The 27,463-nt window shown below is 38.6% G+C and overlaps 1 protein-coding gene across 1 annotated transcript; it reads left to right on the top strand.

Annotated features, from left to right (window-relative positions):
- LOC139763390 (thioredoxin domain-containing protein 16-like) lies at positions 1-26,566 on the top strand. Its single transcript, XM_071689401.1, has 19 exons — positions 1-10; positions 194-829; positions 1,970-2,055; positions 2,446-2,594; positions 4,505-4,626; positions 5,241-5,345; positions 6,351-6,493; positions 10,115-10,287; positions 10,767-10,857; positions 11,353-11,476; positions 11,880-12,023; positions 12,262-12,493; positions 15,471-15,604; positions 16,516-16,603; positions 17,762-17,897; positions 22,180-22,487; positions 22,687-22,865; positions 24,757-24,897; positions 25,879-26,566. Exons 1-19 carry the CDS (start codon positions 1-3, stop codon positions 25,920-25,922), a joined length of 3,045 nt encoding a protein of 1,014 aa, XP_071545502.1. The 3' UTR covers positions 25,923-26,566.
- Positions 26,567-27,463: the final 897 nt, after the last annotated feature.

Below are 27,463 nucleotides of genomic sequence, written 5' to 3'. Positions count from 1 at the left end.
ATGATAGAATGTAATGTACTCCTTGCGCTATAATTTGCTGAACTTAAAGCCACTCTAAGGCATTGTAAATGCTTGAAATACATGTATATTTATTGGATTTGTGCTACATTTGATAGAAATCTCCCCTTTTTTTGTAAGCAAGTCAAAACTTTTCATTTTCAGGTATGTTGATGCTCTGGCTATCAATACTGAGTGTGTCTTCAAGTGTGCTGTGTAGTTCTTTGTACTGATCCCAACCAGGTCGTGACCTCTGCTATCCGTGATCACCCTCACCATGGTAATACCAACATCCACAATGAACACATCCACTCCCAACATGACTTTTCCTTCTCCCAGGCCTGCACCGACCAATATCAGAGTACCATCAGTGATGAGACTGTCTGCTCCCAGCCAGACAGAACTTGTGAAATTCACAAGATACCTAAATATTCTGACACTACTGCCAACGAGGACAGATTCCCCAGGACTGAGAATGAAGTGTCAGTATCAGATATAGATACTTTGCATGATAGATTATCATCACAGATACCAGAATGGGAAACCTTGGATCAAGAATCAAAAGGAACTGGTATCTCTGGAACAGATGATGAACAAAGTCAAAAAGATCCTGGAGAAATTACAAATGAGTTAGGTAACAGTTTCCGACGTACATTATTTCAAGATGGGAGTAATAGAGAGGAAATCACAATTTCTGTAGAAGAGGATGAGGAGTGTACTGCTGAAGGTGATGGGAACACTGAGGATGCTGTTAGGATCTTGCATCAAGTGGGAGACTTTGAGAATTTCTTGGAAAAAGGAGCTGTTGTTATTGTTTACTTCTACAGAGAGAGTAAGTCTATTACAGTTTCAGTTTCATTGATCCAAGTATTCATAAGAAAATATTAATGTATATATATTCTTTATTTCATACATGTTTGCCACTTCCTGTGTTAATGAGGTAGCATTTAGAACAGAGAACTGTACCCTAGAGGGAAAATCTTCACTTTGCCCCATCTCTGTTCCTTCTTTTGGAAAAGTAAAAACTGGAGGGGAGGATTTCCAGCCTGCTGCTCCCTCCCCCTTTAGTCGCCTTTTATGACATGCAGGGAATGTGTGGGAAGTATTCTTTCTCCCCATCCCCAGGGATAATTAAACTCTTTATGCTCATACAGTTTTTTAAACTAATGTATACTGTCAGCACTCAGTTTCGTCACATAGTTTATTCCTCTCATTCACTACTCTGATGCCATAAGATTACTTCTCTACATCTTTGCTAATGTATTTCTAACTTGATATCTGGATGTGACCTCTGATTGCTTTTTCTCTGCATTTTCGAAAGAACTGTTTACTGTAGACAGTTTCATATTGGTTTAGAAACTTCCATGACATGAGCAAGTCATCTCTAATTCTTGCTGTGGCCTGTAATTGCTTTTTGCATTAGAAAGAGAACTGTTTACTAATGACTTTGCCTGTTAGAAAAACTTGACAGTTATAATTAATCTTGCTTGGCAGTCAGCCCTATGATATTTATTGGTTTTTAAACTCACCTCATGTTACCCTCTTTGCAAAAATTGGAGTGGGGGGCTGGAAATCCTCCCCTCCAGTTTTTTTACTTTTCCAAAAATAGGAACAGAGAAGGGGGCCAAGTGAGGATCTTCCCCTTTAGGCTCGGTCCTCTTTTCCTAATGCCGCCTCGCTGATGCGGGAAATGGTGAATATGTATGAAAAAAATATATTGGAGAAATCATTGCACATGTTTGAGAAGGAGGCAGTCCTTCTATTATGATTATGTTTACATAAGCAAATTTGTGAAAGTTTACATTGACTCAGTACATTACAGGTGCCCAAACTACTCAGATTTTGGTCTACTCTGTGCTGTAAAGATTTTTTTGAACTATTGCACACAACACCTGTACAGTGTTATGTGTATACTGTTATAAATAGAATAAACTCATGGAGAAGAAAGATTGTGAAATTCCTTCTTTTTCAGGTGGGTCAGATGCCCTGTCTAGATTCTTGTCAGAGTATAGCAAGTCAGCTGAACACCTGTTGCAGTATGATGTACTACTGGCTAGGGTAAATATTGAACTTTATCATTCTCACCACTACCAGTATTTTCCCTCCTTTTATGATTTGGTTACATGCATTATTTGATTGCAGCATGAACATATTGTGACCAGGTGTAGGTGTATAGTAGTGATTTTTTTATATAAGGCAGGTGGCCCTTTTGATGCTGATTAACACTGATTTGACTAGTTCATTGTAATTCCTTTAGATTTGATAGATTATATATTTTGTATTCATCTTGGGAGAGACACCACTGAAGCATATTGCTCTCTGTTGATGAAATCAGGGTTAATGTAAGTTCTAGGCTAGCGTATTGTGAGGTTAGGCCAGTGAGATTTGCTGTGATGCTTAACCTTCTCCCCCTTTCATCACTAATTGCATTTCACTCTGCTTTCTCAGGTTAACTGTGCTGAATACAATGTGGCCACTTACTGCTTACCTGATAAAGTCAACAGGTTTGCATATGGGTTCCGTGGTGGTCAGGAGAAGATTGCTTTCCCATTGGATACCCTCTTCAACAATAACGCCATTGTGGCTTCTGCTCTTCAGTATGTATTACGGGCCTCTAATATTCATCTAACAAGAGTTTCATTTTTCAGCTATGTTTGGGTTTCATTGGGCATATGAATACATGAAAGTAATTTAGGTAATTTGTTTATGATTAACTTTATGTTACCTGAAAATTTATGAAACCATATGATTAAGTTTACTGTACCTGAAAATTTATGAAACCACACAGTAACTTGATAGGATTTTGGAGAAATTTTTGTTGTACTGCTAAATTGTCATTGAAGATATGGTATTTTGCTGACAAAGCTCAGCTGTGATTTATTTTTAAAGATTTTAAGTGAGTGAAGTAACAGAAGTGAATAAGTGAAGTGAGCTTTTCTCTCATTAATGCATACCATGCTTATGGTGATTCCTGATGCATATTTCATCTCTTTGGCTTCATGCCCACTTGTCTCTGAAGGGTATCCATGATTATTGTACACTCAAGTCCATAATTGGAGGTTTTCTATTTCTGTTGCTTGACCTAGCATATGGTTTTGCTTTGCAGTACAGCTCCATCCACTAGTATAACCTTGCTTTTGTTGTCAAAGATTGCATAGTTCAGTACTAGGTTGTCCAGTCACTTGTTGTAAATTACAATGAGCCTGACCTATGAAAATGGTACTTAGCGCCATCCCCTATCATAGCATGCCTATATCTGTTACCCAGCTCATTAGCATGGCTTAATCCTCAAAATTCAACATTGTCACATGAAAGCAACCCAGTCTAACAGTCAGGCCCTGATAAGTCTATATATTCTTCAGGCAGCATATATTGTCCCTCTTGTAGCCTGTATTTGATCAGTACTGCATAACCTGCTTGCCCATGTAACCCCATCACCAGACCCAAACCAGTTCACATTTTCTTCCTAAGGAAAGCCATGTAGTTTACACACAGTGGTATAGCTCCTTCCACATAAACTCGAGCAAAGTCAAATAGCCCAATTGACATCCCATCCCTCAGAAGAGCCAAGTAGCACGCTCATAATATCATGGCCTCTTCATTTTCTGTCCCGCAGCAAAGCCAGGTAGCCTTAGTGAGTAATGTAACCCCATCTACTTCCTGTACTGCAGCAAAACAATTTTACTCCATCTAATTATAGACCCTATCCTCGGAGTGTCTATCACTCTTAGAATTTACAGTAACATAGCCCTATTTATTCACCAGTACTGTGCATAGCCATATCATTTTGGCTAGTAAAATGGCCCCTCTCACCAGCTGGCATTCCATGAATCTTTTTAATCCCACCTAGTAATATACATCATCCTTAAATTGATCCATAATAAAGTCATGTAGCCTCAGTCAGTAACAAAGCCCCTTCTACTAATTTGGCTGTAATTGAGTCTCTGTAATGAAAATCAGTAACAATAACTCAGTCATGTACATGCCCATTTAAAGCCACATAACTCATCCAGTTACTTAATCCCAGTCATTAACTTGTCCAATGTAAGGCCATTTGATACATCCAAGTAACAAGAATTTTTCACTTTGTGTTCCTCAAAACAGGTTAGTTTATACTCACCTGCTAAATGTACTCTAACAGGGGCTTGTAGCCCAACCTACAAGTTAACCCTCTATATAGTAGAGTAGTTCCTTCCTTCTAAGTGGCTACCACCAGAGCCTTGTACCCTTATGCACTGATATATAGCCCCAGTTGTTTACCAATCCTTAGCAGATCTTGCACCCACTAACAAGGGCCTTCTTGCCAAAATGAACCACAACAAAACCATCTTACCCAACTCATTAAGTAAACCAGACCAAACTTCATAAGTCCTCAGCAAAACCTGTGCAGCAATCATTTAGCAATACCCTTTCTATTAATGCAGCTTTGTTGTATATACATTGACCTATCCACAGAAATAGGTCACTTCATTGGAAACTGTATCATCTAACAAAGCCTTTCCCACAGCCTTGCCCTGATCAACTCTGTACCCATCCTGCAAACATCAGGGGAGAGAAGGGATTTGGAAGCTCGATGTCGTGGCCGTTGTGACATCATTTTTTCTTTTCTTCATACCCTTGGAACCTTTGGTAGGTCGTTTGTATATGTGTTTTTAATCACTTGTTTGTACTGCACATGGAGGGAGTTCTCACCCCCATGCAGATCAGTTGCTTCCAGTCTATTTTTGTGCAGATATATATATATATATATATATATGTGTGTTCATCTGCTCATACAGGGTATCATTTCATTCCTCTAAGTGTCTCATTATTTTGCTTTGCCTTTATGGTTGAGAATATTGGGTCTGTGTTTCCTACCAATGCTTTGTCATAGGTAGGGTGTTTTATAGAATCTTTCTATTTCCCTTTCTAGGATGTTATTTGCATCGGAAAACCATAGGCCAAGATGGCAAAGATATTTGTCTGTTTATCACAATAGCTTAGTATTCCCAAGAGCAATAAATTTAACAATTATAACTAAATAACTGAAACGTAAGTGAGGTCCATGGTTAAGCAGAATCTTATTCACTTTCGTGCCCATATGCATGGTTATTACCTGATTGATTTTTGTTAATAATGTATTTTATAAAATGTGCCCATACATGTGCATTTCTAGTTGCCTGTGATTTCTGTTGTATTAAAGTGTATATTTGTTTTAGAATGAATATGAGTGAAAATTACTAACCTGGGCCCGTATTCTTCAGAGCATCGGATGTTCTTGGAAGTGGCTTATGCTCATCAGGACAGCTTTGTCTTTGCCATCACCACTTATACAGCTGGTACCCTTGGGCTCTCTGACACACGCCCAGGTATGAACTCAACTTACTTTCAGTTGCAACCACTACCTGCTTTCCTTGTACCATGACGTAGTTCTTTAAGTCCAGCTGTACCCTTAGGCTGTGACACACACCCTGGTATGAACTTGACATACCTTCAGCTGCAACCACTACCTCCTTTCCTTGTACCTTGATGTAATTCTTTAAGTTTCTGTGAAACAACCAGAACACTTTATATATTGTTGACAGTCACTTGCAGAACAATTAAATGTGAACGAATGTTGTTTTATAGGCATTATCCTTTATCAGTTTTATGATTCACATCTTACAAGCTAATATCTTTATGTTTGACTACGCGTAAACCATAACATTCATTCTCATAATTTAATATTTTACACAATAGTGGAAAAGAGTTTGTATCTGTTCTTGGCTGATGTTGAAATACAATCACTAACCTAAAATCAGCTAAGCAGAGCAGTAGTATTTACAGCATTTTCATGTAAGAGGAACAGGCAGACACACACACAGGATACCATGTATGACCAACTTATTTCATATATTTTTGTCAGATCATCTTATAAAACTGGGACATAAAATTGTCATTTACTTCAGGTTAATACATTTCACATTATGGTTCTTCCATCTGATGTTAGAACCCAAAACAATATCTTATATTATGTATTTGGTAGTTTTTGGTTGTGTGCTGTAGCTACATTCTTGGAATGTAAAATTAAGGGTATCTGTTAACAAGACTCCTGCCTGACAGACCTCCAGGTCCAAGAAATCCAATACATAACTGATGAACCTTCTGTGACCTGAAGCTTTGTGGTCATTTACTTGGGCAAGCGTGAGCTCTAATAAATTCAAACACCTTACAGAAATCATGAGATTACCAGCAAAGCTAGCAACCTGATAATGTAGCTACTAGCGTTTTCCACAAAGTAGTCCTTCATCCAAGTTGGGAGGTAATCCATATGTATTGTTTTACTTCTGATATGAAAACATTTGCAAACAGCCACAATTCTTCAATCCTAACAGATGAAGAGCGAGAGAACACCCTGTGGGTTGTTCACTGTGCAGACAAGGAAGCAGGTGAAGAGTGTGTTGTGAGCCACTATCGCCATAGGATGGAGCATGCTCAGCTATTACAGTTCATACATGCCCTCCAGTTACCAATGTGGGTAAGTCAGATGTAAAATATTCTGGGGATGGGCTGTAATGAATCACTTACTGGAATTTTTTGTATGTTTTTTATTGGAAAGCAGGAAAATTATGAGAGATATTAAGGATATAAGGCATGTGTATGGGTAGGAAGAGAGGAAAGTGATTGGTTCTCAGTGAATGTCGGTTTGCGGCAGAGGTGCGTGATGTCTCCATGGTTGTTTAATTTGTTTATGGATGGGGTTGTTAGGGAGGTGAATGCAAGAGTTTTGGCGAGAGGGGCAAGTATGCTGTCTGTTGTGGATGAGAGGGCTTGGGAAGTGAGTCAGTCGTTGTTCGCTGATGATACAGCACTGGTGGCTGATTCGGGTGAGAAACTGCAGAAGCTGGTGACTGAGTTTAGTAAAGGGTGTGAAAGAAGAAAGCTGAGAGTAATTGTGAATAAGAGCAAGGTTATAAGGTACAGTAGGGTTGAGGGACAAGTCAATTGGGAGGTAAGTTTGAATGGAGAAATACTGGAGGAAGTGAAGTGTTTTAGATATCTGGGAGTGGATTTGGCAGCGGATGGAACCATGGAAGCAGAATTGAGTCACAGGGTTGGGGGAGGGGGCGAAAGTTCTGGGGGCAATGAAGAATGTGTGGAAGGTGAGAACATTATCTCGGAAAGCAAAAATGGGTTTGTTTGAAGGAACGAAGAGAAGTGGGAGACGAAATTGGAGGTGGAAGGATGGAGTGAAAAAGATTTTGAGTGATCAGGGCCTGAACATGTAGGAGGGTGAGAGGCATGCAAAGAATAGAGTGAATTGGAACGATGTGGTATACCGTGGTTGACATGCTATCAGTGGATTGAACCAGGGCATGTTAAACATCTTGGGTAAACCATGAAAGTTGTGTGGGACCTGGATGTGGAAAGGGAGCTGTGGTTTCAGTGCATTATACATGATAGCTAGAGACTGTGAACGAATGTGGCCTTTGTTGTCTTTTCCTAGTGCTACCCAGCACACATGTGGGGGGGAGGGGTTGTCATTTCATGTGTGGCAGGGTGGCAACGGGAATGAATAAGGGCAGACTATGAATTATGTTCATGTATATATGTATATGTCTGTGTATGTATATACATGTATACGTTGAAATGTATAGGTATGTGTATGTGCGTGTGTGGAAGTGTATGTATATACATGTGTATGTGGGTGGGTTTGGCCATTCTTTTGTCTGTTTCCTTGCGCTACCTCACTAAAGCAGGAGACAGCGACAAAGTATGATAAATAAATAGATAAAATAAGGAAAGATAGAGAGTGGAGAGAAAAGATGATGGATAGAGGGAAAGAGACTGATATACAGATAGAGAAAAGTTTGTAAGGCCAAGTGGAAAATTAATGATAAGAGAGTAGTGAAGCGTAAACTGTACAAAGAGACCCTTTGAGTTCAGTAATATTATTCCTACCTGTCATTACACTGATTGAGTGGAATGTGGTCAGGATTGATTTTTTTTTTTTTTTTTTTTTTTTTTTTTTTTTTTTATACTTTGTCGCTGTCTCCCGCGTTTGCGAGGTAGCGCGAGGAAACAGACGAAAGAAATGGCCCAACCCCCATACACACGTACATACACACGTCCACACACGCAAATATACATACCTACACAGCTTTCCATGGTTTACCCCAGACGCTTCACATGCCTTGATTCAATCCACTGACAGCACGTCAACCCCTGTATACCACATCGCTCCAATTCACTCTATTCCTTGCCCTCCTTTCACCCTCCTGCATGTTCAGGCCCCGATCACACAAAATCTTTTTCACTCCATCTTTCCACCTCCAATTTGGTCTCCCTCTTCTCCTCGTTCCCTCCACCTCCGACACATATATCCTCTTGGTCAATCTTTCCTCACTCATTCTCTCCATGTGCCCAAACCATTTCAAAACACCCTCTTCTGCTCTCTCAACCACGCTCTTTTTATTTCCACACATCTCTCTTACCCTTACGTTACTTACTCGATCAAACCACCTCACACCACACATTGTCCTCAAACATCTCATTTCCAGCACATCCATCCTCCTGCGCACAACTCTATCCATAGCCCACGCCTCGAAAACCATACAACATTGTTGGAACCACTATTCCTTCAAACATACCCATTTTTGCTTTCCGAGATAATGTTCTCGACTTCCACACATTTTTCAAGGCTCCCAAAATTTTCGCCCCCTCCCCACCCTATGATCCACTTCCGCTTCCATGGTTCCATCCGCTGACAGATCCACTCCCAGATATCTAAAACACTTCACTTCCTCAGTTTTTCTCCATTCAAACTCACCTCCCAATTGACTTGACCCTCAACCCTACTGTACCTAATAACCTTGCTCTTATTCACATTTACTCTTAACTTTCTTCTTCCACACACTTTACCAAACTCAGTCACCAGCTTCTGCAGTTTCTCATGAATCAGCACAGCGCTGTATCATCAGCGAACAACAACTGACTCACTTCCAAGCTCTTCATCCCAACAGACTTCATACTTGCCTCTTTCAGGACTATTGCATTTACCTCCCTAACAACCCCATCATAACAAATTAAAGAACATGGAGACATCACACACCCTGCGCAAACCTACATTCACTGAGAACAATCACTTTCTCTCTTCCTACACGTACCATGCTTTACATCCTCGATAAAAACTTTTCACTGCTTCTAACAACTTGCCTCCACACCTATATTCTTAATACCTTCCACAGAGCATCTCTATCAACTCTATCATATGCCTTTCCAGATCCATAAATGCTACATACAAATCCATTGCTTTTCTAAGTATTTCTCACATACATTCTTCAAAGCAAACACCTGATCCACACATCCTCTACCACTTCTGAAACCGCACTGCTCTTCCCCAATCTGATGCTCTGTACATGCCTTCACCTCTCAATCAATACCTCCCATATAGTTTACCAGGAATACTCAACAAACTTATACCTCTGTAATTTGAGCACTCACTCTTATCCCTTTGCCTTTGTACAATGGCACTATGCACGCATTCCGCCAATCCTCAGGCACCTCACATGAGTCATACATACATTAAATAACCTTACCAACCAGTCAACAATACAGTCACCCCTTTTTTTATAAATTCACTGCAATACCATCCAAACCTGCTGCCTTGCCGGCTTTCATCTTCCGCAAAGCTTTTACTACTCTTCTCTGTTTACCAATCATTTTCCTAACCCTCTCACTTTGCACACCACCTCGACCAAAACACCCTATATCTGCCACTCTGTCATCAGACACATTCAACAAACCTTCAAAATACTCATTCCATCTCCTTCTCACATCACCACTACTTGTTATCACCTCCCCATTTACGCCCTTCACTGAAGTTCCCATTTGCTCCCTTGTCTTACGCACCCTATTTACCTCCTTCCAGAACATCTTTTTATTCTCCCTAAAATTTACTGATAGTCTCTCACCCCAACTCTCATTTGCCCTTTTTTTCACCTCTTGCACCTTTCTCTTGACCTTCTGATAAAGTTTATAAATCTTTTCCTTTAGTTGGTTCTCTGAAATTTTTTATGAATGTATTAAATCTCTCATTTGGGAGGTAAAATACTTAATGTTCATAAGATACATATTGTATAAAGTGGTTCTTTTTCAGCATGAGTTGGCATTATTGCCAACTACCCCAGAAGTGGTGACACCTTATGATGGATCGGGGCTACCATGGGTACTCCTATTGTATGACACGTCTTCACGTAGCCGTGTCAGGAGCTTGGCTCCCCATCTTGCTCAGCTGCTGCATGGCTCTGTTGCCACCATCACAGTCAGCTTGTAAGTTACATCATAGAAGCATCATCCTTTTTCTGAAAACCTTTTTGTGTCACTTCATAGTCATCATTACTAAAGTTCTGTCACATCAGTAAAACAGTCACAATAACCGTTCCTTGCCACACCACAAGAGAATTTCCGCACCTTAAAAGCAGTTACATAGTTTAAACATTGTCACATTACCCAAGCACAGTTGCATCATAAAAGGTTTGTTATACCACTGATGCAGTGTCATCTCACAAATGAAAATTATAGTACCATAGTTTTTTATATAACACATGATTGCATCATTAAAGCTATGTCACATCATGAAGCTATTTTCTCAGCAAAGTTGTCCCATTACGAAATCCCTATCACATCACCTCATCCTTCCCATTTTAACCAGAGGCTAATTAGATATGTTTGCATATAGTCTAGTTGATATGCAGACCTTCCTGATGTGATGGTAATATTTGCATCTCCTTTCTATCTAATTATATCAGAGAAGTAGTGAGTGAGGCAGCCCTCATGAAGTTGGGTTTGGCAAGACACACCATCACTGCCCCTGCTGTTGCCTTCCTTCAGCCTGGAAAAGTGAGCCTCATTAGCTTCACTGTGCTTTGGTCTCACACTGTTGCATTCTTCTCTCTTATTTGTTTTTGAAAACTGGAACTGAGTTGTGAGTAGAAATTAGAAGCTGTGAGTTCTGAATTTGCTCACACAAGAAGAGAGTAGGTGGGGGAGACGTGATTACAACTTTCAAGTAGCTGAATGAAATTGATAATAATGTATGTGAATCATTCAGTGAATTAAGTGAAGAAAGATCAACAAGGAGGCATATCAAGAAACTGACCAAAAAAAAATCTAGGAAAGATGGTGAAGAACTACTTCAGTATTAATAGAGTAGCAGATGTATGGGAAAAGAAAGGTGATGAGACTGAATTCAGACATTATAAGGAAACATGAAAAGTTATATTTAGAAGATTTAGAACTCCTCTCATGACAGTACAATTAGGTATTTACAGCTATTGTAAGTGAATATGTACTTGAATGCCCTCACACAAAATATACATATAGATTTTTCTGCAGGAAATTGCATCACTGCTGAATGACTATGATGATGCGTTGGAGTGGGTGAATGAACAGTTATCTGCAATGATGCAGCAGACGCCGCTTAACAAAGAACAAAGTTACCTGCCTGTCCAAGCACTGGGTCAGTTTAACTTCACTGTATTTTTCCTCTAGTGATCCATGCTTACAATCTTGCTTGTGAACTCTTCATCAGAAACATTTGTCACTTTGGAATACATGACTCATTATTTTGATTTGGAAGATTAAGTACTGTCACAAGTTTTTTGGTGAGCAATTTAGCTAATAATTATCATCCTCAGCATATACAAGTCATTAGTCATTTCTTAACAACAACAAAAGTATTGACAATGTGACCATGACAATAAGAATAGGTTAATATTCAATGTCATCATGAGCACAAAAAAGAAAATGTTAATTATGTATTGTTTGTAAGAGCAAGTGCTGTACAATAAATGAATTATATAAAAGTCCAAGTTCTTGATTGTAATGTATGATTGAACTTTTGTTTTCTTTTGTGTCCCCAGAGGAATTACAGCAAGATGATGAGGTGGTGTTGGATATGGTGAAAGAAGATACCTTCACCAGTGTCCCAACCCTTGCAGGTCCTGATCCCTATGCTTCAGCCCTTGACACCAACACCCTTTCAGTCTTTGCCTTCTACCTGTCATGTAAGATTTGTGCTGTAGTTATATTTTTCTTTTTTTTTAATATTCATGTTTTAGAAGGCTGTAGATACTGACACTTAAAAGTGACGCCTTGTAATTTGCTAATCTAAGTTTTATAGTACACACTTGAAACTTTGGAAGTGTCATATTATATATAAATGCTTTAAGAATTCCACAGAAGTGCATGATGGCTTCAGATATTTCATTGGTCAGGTATCCCATAAAGGACATACTATTTCAGGGGACCCAGTCAGTAATGCATTGTTGCAGCATCTGAATGCCATTGCCTCCACACTTCATGATTACGGCAGTCAGGCTTCCTTGCATCGCATTCATTGCTTTGATTGGCCAAATTTCTGTGATGCCATGGGAGTTTCTACTTATCCTGTCCTTCGCCTTCATCCTAAAGGAAGGCGTAATATAACCTATGAAGGACCCATTCATGGAGATTATATCTTAAAGACTATATTGTTGTAAGTTATCTAAGTGTCTTGTTTGTCATCTTTTTATATGATAACTTGTTAACTTAGATATCATAGTACTAGAAGTGTGAATGAAAAATGAGAATGATAAGAGTAGGAAAGTTGGGGAATGGAAGTGTGAAACTTAAAATTACAAAGGAGGAAGTAAGATCAGAAAATCCTTGGAATGGAAAAGCTAGGGATATAGATGCAGTGATAAGTGAGATTGTGAAGAGTGGACATGCAATTACTGAAAAGTGTGTCTGGAAAGTGCTTATGGAAGCATGGGAAACTGGACAGATGTGATGGTAAGGTGAAGGTAGTAATATTTCCACTGTATTAAGTAAAAGTGATTAAGAATTATTGTGGAGTGAATATTCTTAGCTTCGTTGGCATGGTGTATGGCAGGGTAGTGATTGACTGTGTTCAGCCTGTTTAGTTCTAAAAAGGTGTATGCAGCATTTATGGATGTAGAAAAGGCATTTGATAAAGCAAATAAGAAAGCTCTCTGGCAAGGTCTGACTTCATATGATGTGCATGGAAGATTTTTTGATGCTGTTTAGAGATTTTATGATGGAAACCGTGCATGTATGAGTTAGTAGTGGTATGAGTGAGTAGTTTTGGATGTGTCATTGCCAAGGTTGTTAGATGTCACCATGTTCATTTAATGTTCTGAAGGCTAGGGCATTGTGTGAGATGGTGAAATGGGATGATTGCAGTGTAATACTAAGTCAGTGAGAAACAAATTGGAAGTTGCATCCTTTTTTATATGCATATAATACTTTGTAGTTAACTGATATAAAGGAAGCACTGGATGGAAAAGTGGGTTGATGCTGAGAGTGAATGCAAAGGAAAGTGAGATGCTAGGCTTTGACTGGGATGGGAAACCAAAGTGTAATATCAGTTTGCATGGTGAAAAACCGAAAATTATGGATTAGTTAGATATTTTGGAGTAAAGTAATGGGAAGCTGAAGTTGAAAGTAAAACCATGCAATGGAAAATTGGAGGTTCACTGATAGTTCTGGTGAATGACAAAATTTGATCACAGAATTTGCACGAAGCTTGTATGAAGGAGTACTTGTCTTAGTTCTGATGTGGGCTTGTGAAACTCAAGTTTACATAAGTCAGGATGCGTTAGAGAGGAGAGGAGTAAAGATGGACAGCTTTTAAGTCCATTTGGAATGAGTAAACTAGATGAAATGAAGTAGTGGTGTGAAAGATTTATTAGAAAGGAACATGAATAAAAGTCTCTCAGGATGATGTGGCCATGTAGACAGTATGGCAGATGATAGGTTAGTCAAGAAGATATACATGGGTACAGTGGAAGGTACAAGAAGGAAAGGTGTAGACCATGGAAGAGATGGGTAGATGCCATGAGAGATTTGGTTCAAGCAGGGGATATTCCACATAAAGATGCTCAAGGAATGACTAGGGATTGGAGTCTGTGGAGGTATTTTGTGCATGGAAGTGGTGTGCAGGAAAACACTGATCTGACTTAATGAATCAAATTTTTATGCGAAAAAAGAAAAAGCTGGAAGTTTCACTTTAACACACTGGGCATGGATTAATGATGTGTATGAGTGATTTTAGAGGCTTTATGTATGTAATCCACTTTGTAATTTTAGTCATTTAAGTTAATAACAAATTGTACAGGTACACCACCAAATTTCCAGCTACATATGGTTACGGTACCTCCTTAATCCGGACAGAATTATGTGAGGGAAATTGAAATTACCACAGCCACCAGACTAGTTTACTGGGCGGCCACAGATGGCATTGTGTGTAGGAAACGCTTATTTACACTCTTTACACTGCACTTGTTGGTGGTGATACTGCGATTCTTTGAGATTCTTTGCTTATTTTGCTTAAATTTAACCCTGGCTGTGGCCTCTAAGACATGTGAGAGTGTCAGCCGTGGTGTCAAACGTAAACACCAGTCCATGTTGATCCTAGATAAAGTAGAACTGTTGAAAAAAAATGGACTGTGGTGTTTTGTTGCATAAACTATGTGACATCTATAGTACTGGTTCGTCAGCTGTTTATGATATAAAGAAGCAAAGGGAGAAAATATCGAAATTTTATGCAAACAGCGATTCCAAGAAGCAAATGACGATTAGAAAAACTATGAAAGATGGTAAGAGCACTGAGAACGATCAAGTGATGATGGAATGGTTTCTACAGCACCATAGTGATGGTTTGTACTTGTCAAGTAGCATGATAATGAACCAGGCTAAGTTGTTACATAAAGAACTTAAATTACAACATGAGTGTAACTATTGTGAAGGATTGCTTCAAAGATTCAAGAAGTATCATGGAATTTCCATGAATAAAGTGTGCCGAGAAAAGTGGTCTGCCAACCACAAAGGAGCTGCCGAGTATGTGGACGAATTTGCAAAACTCGTAGCTGATGAGCACCTCAGTCCTGAGCAGGTGTATAATGTATTTCATTTATTCATTTGATTTACATTTAATATTTGTTTGATTTAAATTTCTAACTATCCATGGTATACTTTAGATGCATGGGAGATGTATAATTAGCGGGTTAGAGGTTTGTTGATGAACTATTATTATGTGACCACGGTTGATCCGGTAAAATGGTAAATGCGGCAAGGCTTTGGAACCAAGCATGCCAGAAAATTGGTGGTGTACCTGTAGCATGATATTTGGTAAAATGTTATTTTTTGAGTAAGAAAAATTTAACAGGTATGAATAACTTTGAGGCTTTTCATAATGCCTTAAATCTCCCCTTTGATTACTAAAAATAATATGGGAGAAGATAAACCCTATTTATCAGTCCAGAATCACTGATTCCATTAACAGTGGCAAATATATAACAGTTAAATTGAATTTTAGATACTCTGGAGTAATGTAGAACCTATGAAACCCATTAGAAATCAAATTAAGCTGTAGGTTTGCCATAGTGTCTAGTATTATTCAGATGTCCTTTATGATAATTTAAATTTCATAAACCTAATATTTGTATTTATAGGTGTGAGAGAGCTACACCTTTAGAGTTGGTCAACAACAGGGAACTGGAAGGGCTACTTGCCTTAAATGAGGACCTTCATCCAGGCCTCAAGGTTACCTCATCCGCTGCTGTTGGGATCTTCCCTTCAGTTAAAGGTAAGATGTGAAACAGACTTTGTATAAAAGATATAGCAGATTAGTGTCAGTGAAAAGTTTAGAGCGGAAAGGCCAAATTATGTTCATGTTAAAGGAAGGGCTTCTTGTGTTCATGATAATAAAAAGATCCTTATATTGGTGTTGATGGAAGGACTTCTCAGGTTGATGGGATATATATGGATGTTTTTGTCAATATTTCTGGAAGGACTGTTGTTGTAGGAAGTGTTAATGTTGGTTGCCTTTGGAAAATTGCATTTGTTAATGCTACTGGAAGATGCATTCATGTTAGTGGAAGAAATTGATGATGTTAATTCAACTAAAGAGAGGATTTGTATTTGTGCTACTAGAAGAAAACAACATTTGCTTTATTGTTTGGTAGAAATGGTTGTGTGATCCTACTGGATGAAATAATTTAAGTGCAAATGGAAGTGCTGCTTCACTAGTGATGCAGGCAGGAAAGTAATCATATTGATGCTACTGATAAATGAATATCTGTGTTATAAGGAGTGCCTTTGTCTCTCTCTCTCTCTCTCTCTCTTAGAGGGAAATTAATTACATTTAGAAAGAGATGTAGGAAGAAGTTGAATTTTAGCATTTAGAGAGAGATATAGGATAAATTTAACCAGGTCACTGCTTCCCCATTCCAAAATGTTGCACAGGTCCAAGTTTAGAGTTTCTCATATTTGCTTCCTGTAAGCACCTGTAGATTAGATCTAAAGCTTTATGTGATAATGCAAAGATTCCAAACATTCATCATTTTATACATTTTATGAGTGTAGGGTGATTTTATTTATTTCACTTCCCTCTTTTAGGTTTTTCACCTGACAAGCAAAAAGGGTTAGATAGCTGATATAATACTACTGTTTTCATTGGCATTTTTAATCAGATGCACAATTCTTTTTTCCTCACAGATTCAATGGCATTCACTGAGGCTTCTCACATTCTTGAGGGCAGCCATCTCATGGGACGGCACATCTCCCCACATGGTGTTCACACCTTGTTAGTATTCTTGCTTTTTAGTCATAAAGATGTCTTCACATGCTAATATATACAAACATTACATGTACAGCTTTATAAAAACGTCTGTTTCAAAATTAATATATTGAGATAGCATCACAGATGTATCAGGGGCCAAGTTCAGCAAATCTCTTTCACGAAAATGAATTTTGAACCCATGGAAAGCTACTTCTGAGAGAGGATGCCAATGAGTAAGGAAATGGGATAACCCTTAAGCTTAATTGTACTAATATATTGTGGTTTATCTGCCACCTACACATAAAGGCAGGATCTTTATGCACAACCCATTGATCAGCACTGTCCCTATGTTGTCACCATGAAGCCAGAGCTGCAAACTAGCCATATGAAAGGCCTGATCTCGTTCTTGCAAAACTCCAAGCTACACTGCAGGAAGTAAAAGAGAGTAAAGAGAGGAAGCAGGGTTAGTTGAGAGAGAAGACTTACTCAGAAGGCTCCACTATATGAAGAAATGGCTTTCAAAGATATCTGAACTCTTTTTCTCCCAAAGGGGATTTAGCCAGTGAGCAGTATGAGAGCATACTCAAATGAAGGATAATAAAGATAACAAAAGGAAAGGAGTCATAAACTGGTTAAGGCAGAGATGCCTTTCAGAATCCCCTAAAATGAAACTCAAAAGCAGTTAAATGAGGTGTCTGTTAAAAAAAAATTTCAGTAAAGCAGTTGAGAAAATTGAGTAGTCAAAGGAAATCCTCTGGAGACAAAAATTGGTTTCACAACGTGGTACTTTTTGACTCCATTGGCAATAACTGAAAGGATGATTTTATATTAAACCCATTCCCTTCATGTTGAAAGTTTTAGCCATGCTTTTCAGAGTAATAAGAGTTTTATCTAAACTGGAAACTAAGAATTTCCAAAGAAATGGGTTAAGGTTGTGAAAAGAGGTAAAATTCATACTACAAAGTGTATGGAATGATATCAGCATTTGCAGCTCATATATAGCATTTATCAACCATTGATCAGATATCTATAAATTTTGCCCTTTTTATGTTTTACTATATTAATGTTCACTTTGTTATGAGTGACTGGCTAGAGATATTGACAGTTTTGCATGCGATCATTTTGTTTTTTTGTTAAAAAAGAATTAAAGCATTGTATTTTTTGTCTGTGATTTCTGTAAAGGTGTGAAACAAACCATGGATGTGTGGTGGTATCTAAGCCTGGGGACAAATTCCAGCCCCGCCGAGTACTGAACAAGGAAGTTGACAAACCTGGAGTTATCACTCGCTTTGTATCGCATGCATCACTCCCAGTTCTGGTTAGTTTCTCCTCCTATTTGCTACTTCCATTGCTTCACTTCCATAATTCACTGTTCTTTGCCTCAACCTAAAACCTAAACTTGCATGTAGACCTTTATGCATGATTACCTTAATAATAACAGTGTCACCTCTAATGCATGGGGTTATTTGTGACCTGGCACATTTATTTTCCTTTGGATCAATTTATTGGTGATTGATTTTTTTTTTTTTTGTATGAAACCTACTATATTTTTATGTAAAATTGGTTGTTTTTTCACAAAACAGTAAAGAAGCAAATTTTTTTTTTTTTTTTTTTATAACATGAAGTCATCTGTTTTAGTTTTCAATTTAACTTGTGTTTTTCCTAACAAAGACTAAGTAAGCACAATAAGTGTTAAATATGAAATATGGACAATTTAAACCTGTACATTGGTGAAATTGAAAATTTGACATGAGTAATACAAAAGGCTGACAGATTAATTAAAAAAAATGTAAAATCAAGAATATTTTCCAAAATGGTTTTATATATTTTTTTCATTTTTTTTGGGGGGATAGGGGAGAAAGAATACTTCCCACGCATTCCTCATGTGTCGTAGAAGGCGACGAAAGGGGATGGGAGTGGGGGGCTAGAAACCCTCCCTCCTTGTATTTTAAGTTTCTGAAAGGGGAAACAGAAGAAGGAGTCACGCAGGGAGTGTTCATCCTCCTTGAAGGCTTATGCACATATGTATATGTGTGTGTGTGTATATATATATGTATGTTGAGATGTATAGGTATGTATATGTGCGCGTGTGGACATGTATGTATATACATGTGTATGTGGGTGGGTTGGACCATTCTTTCGTCTGTTTCCTTGTACTACCTCGCTAACACGGGAGACAGCGACAAAGTATAATAACTATATAAATAGATGAATAAGACTGGTGGATATGTGGAAAAAATTGTGAATAAACATATATGCAGAGAGCATTTGAATGTAAAAAGAACTTTTATCATGTAAAGGAGAGGTAAGAAATGGGGTCCTGTGAAAGCAATTTTTATTATACATTGTCGCTATCTCCCGCATTAGTGAGGTAGTGCAAGGAAAGAGATGAAAGAATGGCCCAACCCACCCACATAAACATGCATGAACATACACGTCCACACACGGACATATACATACTTATGCATTTCCACGTATACATATATATACATACACAGACATATACATATATACACATGTACATAATTCATTCTTGTTGCCTTTATTTATTCCTGTCACCACCGTGCCACACATGAAATGCCCCCCCCTGCATGCACACAAGTTAGTGCTAGGAAAAGACAACAAAGGCCACATTGGTTCACACTCAGTCTCTAGCTGTCATGTATATTGCACCGAAACCACAGCTCCCTTTCCACATCCAGGCCCGACAAAACTTTCCATGGTTTACCTCAGATGCTTCACATGCCCTGGTTCATTCCATTGACAGCACGTCGACCCTGGTATACCATATCATTCCAATTCACTCTATTCCTTGCATGCTTTTCACCCTCCTACATGTTCAGGCCCCAATCTTTCAAAATCTTCACTCCATCTTTCCACCTCCTGTTTGGTCTCCCACTTCTTGTTCCCTCCACCTCTTACACATATATCCTCTTTGTCATCTTTCCTCACTCATTCTCTCCATGTGACCAAACCATTTTAAAACACCCTCTTCTGCTCTCTCAACCACACTCTTTTTATTACCACACATCTCTCTTACCCTTTCATTACTTACTCGATCAAACCACCTCACACCACATATTGTCCTCGAACATCTCATTTCCAACACATCCACCCTACTCCACACAACCCTATCTATAGCCCATGCCTGGCATCCATATAACATTGTTGGAACCACTTTTCCTTCTAACATACCCATTTCTGCTTTCCAAGATAACGTTCTCGACTTCCACACATTTTTCAACGCTCCCAGAACCTTTGCCCCTCCCCCACCCTGTGACTCGCTTCCGCTTCCATGGTTCCATCCACTCCCAGGTATCTAAAACACTTCCCTTTCTCCAGTTTTTCTCCATTCAAACTTATCTCCCAATTGACCTGTCCCTCAACCCTACTGTACCTTATAACCTTTTCTAATTCAAGTAGACTCTCAGCTTTCTTCTTTCGCACACTTTACCAAACTCAGTCACCAGCTTCTGCAGTTTCTCACCCGAATCAGCCACCAGCGCTGTATCATCAGCAAACAACAACTGATTCACTTCCCAAGCCTTCTGATCCACAACAGACTGCATACTTGCCCCTCTTTCCAAAACTCTTGCATTCACCTTCCTAACAACCCCATCCATAAGCAAATTAAACAACCATGGAGACATCATGTACCCCTGCCACAAACTGACATTAACTGGGAACCAATCACTTTTCTCTCTTCCTACTTGTACACATGCCTTACATCTTTGATAAAAACTTTTTACTGCTTCTAGCAACTTGCCTCCCACACCATTAACTCTTAATACCTTCCACAGAGTGTCTCTATCAATGCTGTCATATGCCTTCTCCAGATCCATAAATGCTACATGCAAATCCATTTGTTTTTCTAAGTATTTCTCACATACATTCTTCAAAGCAAATACCTGATCCACACATGCTCTACCACTTCTGAAACCACTCTGCTCTTCCCCAATCTGATGCTCTGTACATGCCTTGACCCGGTCAATCAATACCCTCCCATACAATTTCCCAGGAATACTCAACAAACTTATACCTCTGTAATTTGAACTCACTTTTATCCCCTATGCCTTTGTACAATGGCACTATGCATGCATTCTTCCAATCCTCAGGCACTTCACCATGAGCCATACATGCATTGCATATCCTCACCAATCAGTCAATAACACAGTCATCCCCTTTTTTAATAAATTCCACTGCAGTACCATCCAAAACCACCGCCTTTTATCTTCCGCAAAGCTTTCACTACCTCTTCTCTGTTTACCACACCATTCTCTCTGACCCTCTTGCTTCACACACCACCTTGACCAAAACACCCTATATCTGCCACTCTATTGTCTAGCACATTCAACAAACCTTCAAAATACTCACTCCATCTCCTTCTCACCTCACCACTTCTTGTTATTACCTCCCCATTAGCCCCTTCACCGATGTTCCAATTTGTTCTCTTGTCTTATGCACTTTATTTACCTCCTTCCTAAACATCTTTTTATTCTCCATAAAATTTAATGATACTCTCTCACCTCAATCTCATTTGCCCTTTTTTCCCTCTTGCACCTTTCTCTTATACATCTCCCAGTCATTTGTACTATTTCCCTGCAAAAATTGTCCAAATGCCTATCTCTTCTCTTTCACTAAAAATCTTGCTTCTTCATCCCACCACTCACTACCCTTTCTTATCTGCCCACCTCCCAAGCTTCTCATGCCATAGGCATCTTTTGTGCAAGCCATCACTGCTTCCCTAAGTACACCCCATTCCTCCCCCACTTCCCTTACATCCTTTGCTCTCACCTTTTTCCATTCTGCTCTCAGTCTCTCCTAGTACTTCCTCACACAAGTCTCCTTCCCAAGCTCACTTACTTTCACCAGTCTCATCACCCCAACATTTTCTCTTCTTTTCTGTAAACCTCAACAAATCTTCACCTTCGCCTCCCATTGCACCTCTTAGCACATTAACATCCAAAAGTCTCTCTTTCACCCTCCTATCAATTACAAGTTTTTTTTTTTTTTTTCCATACGATTCGCCATTTCCCGCATTTGCGAGGTAGCGTTATGAACAGAGGACTGGGCCTTAGAGGGAAAATCCTCACCTGGCCCCCTTCTCTGTTCCTTCTTTTGGAAAATTAAAAAAAAAAACAAGAGGGGAGGATTTCCAGCCACCCGCTCCCTCCCCTTTTAGTCGCCTTCTACGACACGCAGGGAATACGTGGGAAGTATTCTTTCTCCCCTATCCCCAGGGTTAATTATGGTGTGGATAACTGCACGTTATGAGTATGTGACAGAATGATGTCTTAAATGTGATCCTATTCTCCCTGTACAAGTACTCATGAACAACAGTGTCCCCTCATTAATTAATGGCAAAAGTCTTTATTATGTCTTGTCTTCAAGAAAAACTTAAGAAATACGGGTGCTTGATGGTAATTCTTATATTTTATTACTGACCAGATTTGATCTTTATGCTATTGATTGCCCTGTATACACATATGTTTCTAAGTATGAGAGCTTTTAGAAATTGTTACATAAATTTCCTTCACAATCAGATAATTTGAATAATTTAGAAATCTGTTGAAAGCAACTTGTTAATCCCTTTGTGACAGGCTCCATTGGACCCAGAGCGATACTCAGCTTTGCTGGCAGGAGTGGAAAAAGATGAGGAACACTCCCCAGTTTCCAGCCAACACCTCATCATTCTGTTCTTGCCAGCCAACTCCTCTCTGCCTAGCTTAGGTGGGAAGGAGTTTGAATCAAGAAAACAAACTTCACAACATCAAGCTCAAGAAGAAAGGAAACCAAATAAAATCAGTAAAGGTGTCCACCGCATAAATAATGATGACATGTGGACCATCATTGGTCACCTGGCAGCTGAACTTTCAGAGCCTGGATTTGTTTTTTCATGGTTGCTATGGTTAGTTAGTGTTCACTGTTACAAGAACTGATTTGTGTACAATTTCTTTGCAGTTTAATCAGATCTTGAAGGCTTGACATTTAAATTTTTGTAAGATATTTAAAGTACAGTGAAAAATGTGCATGGCTGAGATACTATTTTGAAGGATTTAAATTTAGTATATTGCTGGAGTGCTAAGAATGAATTAATTCTTGCCTAGTGATGACCCTCTGGCAACCGAGTTACTTCCGGTGTATGGATTATCTATGGAAGTGTGGTCCCTGGTGGGCGTGAGTCAGAGAGAAGGCATAGTTTATGTCTTTACAGGAAGGAACCCCTCAGAGTCTGCGGTTAGGGATTGGCTGAACAGACTTAGAGGTGGAGACCTTCAGCCTTCCAGTAAGTGCTTCTCTCTCCTATTTGTCAAATGTACCAATCTCCAAATTTTGTGGAATAATATTTCCTTTTAAGTTCTTATTGTGTCAGTTTGATCATACAAATTTGTTGTATTAACTAATGAAATGAAATTTCTTTATTTTGTTACTCAAAGCATTTCCACATGATTTATTTTTGTAATAATCTTCCACATTTCTCCAATAACTTAAAAAATGTAATGGCTGTAGTTTATATTTCTAATGAAACCTCCTTTAATGCAAGGTTAATTTTTTTCTTTGGAGGCCTGAAAGGTTATGTCCAAGGCTTCCTAATGATCTAGCTTTAAAAATTTACCTTGGCCATTTCGCTGAAAAAAAAATCTTAAGACCACTTCAGCAGAAAAAAATGTCATGTCAGTTAGCTGCTTCATTCTCTCATATTTTCATAGATCCATTGGTTTTCCCCTCTTATACACATACTTTTTTCTGACATGACACAAAGTATGCCTTCATTTTTTTCTGACATGACAGGCAAAAGTATGCCATAGTTTTAGCCCAGTTAGTTGAGAATGTAACTGATTTAGGCTGCTCAGCTATTGTAGACTCAACATTTGAAGATAAACATAGTAAGGACTAGGGAAAGATGTTAGTAATTCAATGCATTATACTGTTCTTTAGAATAACCATTAGCTCACATGATTTGGGAGAGAACAACCTCTTGGTTGTTATGTGAGGAGGGCTGATTGTGAAAGGAGTAAAGGCGTCAGAGCAAACTGTAGTAGTAAGCATAGTTTGAGAAAGCTACCTAAGGTGTGCATATGGAGAGTACGAGTGAAAAATGACTGACAAAGTCTGTCTTCACGGCAGAATTGGAGGGAAGGAAAGAGTAAGCAGAGAGATGGGAAGATAGTGTGAGAGTCTTTGAGTTGCTGGGGCCTTAAGATTTAGAAAGATGAGATGTTCATACGACAGACAAGATTGGAATGGTATTGTATGGTATGGAGAGTGGGGCAAATGTACTTAGTGGGCTGTACCAAGGCAAATGAAGCAGTCAGATAAAGTATGGAAATGGGCTGTGGGGTTTGGCAGCACATGGGGGTTACTGGTTTTGATGTGAGCAAATGAGGCCACTGTTTTGTCTGTTCCTGGTGCTACTTTCCTAATGGTGAGCATGAAAAAAATATTTCCCCCCATTCATGCTCGCTATTTCCCGTGCAAGCAAGGTAGCGTCAAGAACAGATGACTGAATCATAGAGGGATAATTTCTCACTTGGCTCCTTGCTCTGTTCCTTCTTTTGGAAAGTAATACAGGAAGGGAGGATTTCCAGCCACCTGCTCCTGCCCTTTTTGTTGTGTAGGCAGTATTCTTTTTCCACTATCCCAGGGAATAGGGTGAAACATTTTTTTTCTATTATTATCACTTGTTCCTAAGGGTAAAGGACAAGAATGTTACAACGTTCTTTATCTTGTTAAAGGACTCTTAAAGGAACAAGGGACTGGGAGTCAGACCCCTCATGTATCACACTTTCTAATTGTAGGGACAGAACAAAGTGTGAAGTAGTAATGGCTTTTTCTTTGAGGATTAGATTTGTTTCCACTTTCCAAAGCTGGGAAAAGTGAGCAGTTATAAAAAGAAAATCATTTTCGTTATTCATATTGAAGATATTTGCCTTGGCTCTTGGTTTGAAGACCCCTAAAGACTTCATAAAGTTGTCAGTGATTGGTCACAAGGGCATTGGATATGACCATTCTGAATATGATGAAGAATTTTTTGAATTTTTTGTATGGCTCTTACTCAAAAAATAAAAAAAATAAAAGTACCACTCTTCACTTTGTAATACTATATGCAATACTGTATTACATGAACATGTTAGACCCATTCACCATATATAATTTGTGTGTAAATCTTTCTCCAGTTAAACTACCAGGACGGGAGTGGGAGCCTCGCCTACCAGGGTTTGACTATCTTAAATTCATGCTTGAGGACCAGGACCGTGATGCAGAAGATCACCTTTTACTTGAGATGGAGGCTGACCTCAGTGCTCATCACCACCAAGGTAAAGGAAAAGGAAGACTGTTGATTGCTGATGATATTCTTTGTGGACCTGGCTTTCTTAGGTTTGCTACTTCTGTATGGAAACGGGCACTTGTCATTTCTAACATGACAGTTAAGATCATGCTTATAGGGTTCCTATGGTAATATGGTAATCATAATCTGCCCGAGGCCATGATTTTGGCATGTAAAATACCTAGAATTTTTGTAATTTTTCTTCAAAAGTTAGGTTTCCTCTAAAACCTTCACATAGGTAACATTTTCCACTCTGAACAAGATACTGGGGTCAAAATGTTCTTTTGCATCCACCGAGTCCTGAAATTATGCTTTGATGTAATTACAACAATAATTTCACCATTCCCTACTAAGTTGCAGACTTCAGTCAAGTACATGCTTTTCATTCTCATATCCCCAGATATTTTATTATAAGGTTATATTTCCATTCATTATGAAGGTACTATATCTTAGTGTAAAGTTACTGTCTCAATAAAGTCACTGTGCCTCTAATAGTGATATCGTTAATGTAAAATCACATTGCCTCTAGAAATGAGGTGGCTATTTTATTAATTGTTGGGTCATTTTGAGTCAGACAGCAGTTACCAAACCTTTGATAGTGAACTCATCACACTTTCACTATAAGGTCACCATGCTTCTGATGATAAAGTTACCATACCTTTGATATTGAGGTCACAGTTCCTTTCATCAAGGTCACCAAGCCTCTCATAATGGAGTTACCTTGTCTCATTATGATGTAACTTTTCCATTGTTACTGTGCCTCTCTTTGTTAAGTCATCAGTGCCTCTGATGGCTAGGTTACCATGCCTTTGATGGTAATTTCATTTATTATAAGAAGGGATAGCAGTGTTAAAGTCAGATAATACATGATACAGTTTTCACGTTTATGTTTTGACCATGGAACTTGGTTTGTGATGTTACTGTGTTGTGAATATTTGAGATAATGATGTGTCTTTTGTATAATTGACAGAGGGAAGCAATGAGCGGAAAAAATATTCTCACGAGGAACTTTGAGGAACACAAGACAGCCTCTTTATATGTTTTCCATAATCTACTGCACCTATAAGCCCTTTATGATGTTCCACACCCCCATGAGAAGACTACAGAGATCTCCTATACCATCAAATATCACCCTTGATCTGTTACTGTCACAAGACCTTATTGATGTAAAAGAACCTTTGTGATCTGCTTAATATGAACAGTATTTAAGGAAACATTTCAACCAGTAGAATACTGGTAGTAAGTATTTCATAATCCCGTCATTCATTACCTTTGTTTTAAAATGCAACAAAATGACTGTATTTTAAAGTGTTGACGGAGAAATTCAACTAGCCCAGAAAAGATGGTTAGAAGTATGTGAAAAAATACATATTTTGTTCCTTGTAATTATTATCCTACAAAGATGTGTAAACATGATTGAAAGTCCTCATACTTGATCAGATAAACTTAGTGCTCAGTTGATGTGCATTTTCTACTGATATATGCATTCACAACATTACAACACTTTATAATCTCTGGTCCGAACTGGTGGGTGTACAGCTTCCTGAGTGCTGCAGGATCCATATAACAACAGAAGGGACTCCTGGGACAAGGAGGTAAGGTGTGTGTGTGTATATATATATATATATATATATATATATATATTATATATTGTGTGTGTGTATATATATATATATTATTCACTTCCTGCCCCAGTAGTTCTTTCTATCCTTATGTGGCACCTGCAGCATGAAGGAAGCTGACCACATCAACAGGTTATAAAGCATTGTTGTCTTTTGTGTGCATATATGTGAAAAAAGTGCAAGTCAGTTAAGTAATAATTGCTTGTCTTCTTTATAGTAGTTGCAACCTGGGCTTGGAGGGCCTTGGGATATTTTAAAGTAATGTTTATAGTGATGGGTGATATCCAGAGCATTTCTAGATGTGTCTGGTGGGTTAGAGCTTATGACTTTGTTGGGAAGTTGGTTATTTAGTGCTTGTCAGATTATATATATATCTTGCATTTACCTTCTTGCCACACGATTCCTTTTTATCCTTATGAGGCTTGTAGCATTCAGAAAGCTGGCCAAACTCAGCAGTTTGGACCATAGGTCATAAAGTTGTGTGTGCATTTTTGTGCAGGGAACATCAATAGTAAGATCTCCATATTTTCTTTATGGGAGTTGTATTTCGGGCATTGTGTTGGGATATGTTAAAGTGGTGTTGAATGGGTGATGTCAGAGTGTAAATTGTAGTGTGACGTGTATTTCTTGGGAGTAATGTTTCTGATGGATGGATTGGAATTGAAAACTAAAATGGCAGGTCAGTTTTTTAGTTCTTGTTGGATTACTTCAGTGTTTATCATTGTTATTTTTGTTGAGAGTGGGTGAGATTTGTAAGAAGAGGTTACTGGAGTGTGAGACAGAGGTAAGCTTTTTATTTCTACTGGGGAACTTGTGATTATTTTTTGAGTGGAAGGGGTTTAGAGTGCTGTTGCATAGAATTGACCTCTGAGAGTTTTGAGGTGGGACCCTTATCAAGAGGATCTTTGTTTCTTTGTGAAGGTGTAGAATATT

This window comes from Panulirus ornatus, chromosome 46, assembly GCF_036320965.1.
Source record: "Panulirus ornatus isolate Po-2019 chromosome 46, ASM3632096v1, whole genome shotgun sequence".
NCBI classification, from domain to species: domain Eukaryota; kingdom Metazoa; phylum Arthropoda; class Malacostraca; order Decapoda; family Palinuridae; genus Panulirus; species Panulirus ornatus.
This window is presented reverse-complemented; position numbering and strand designations above follow the sequence as displayed.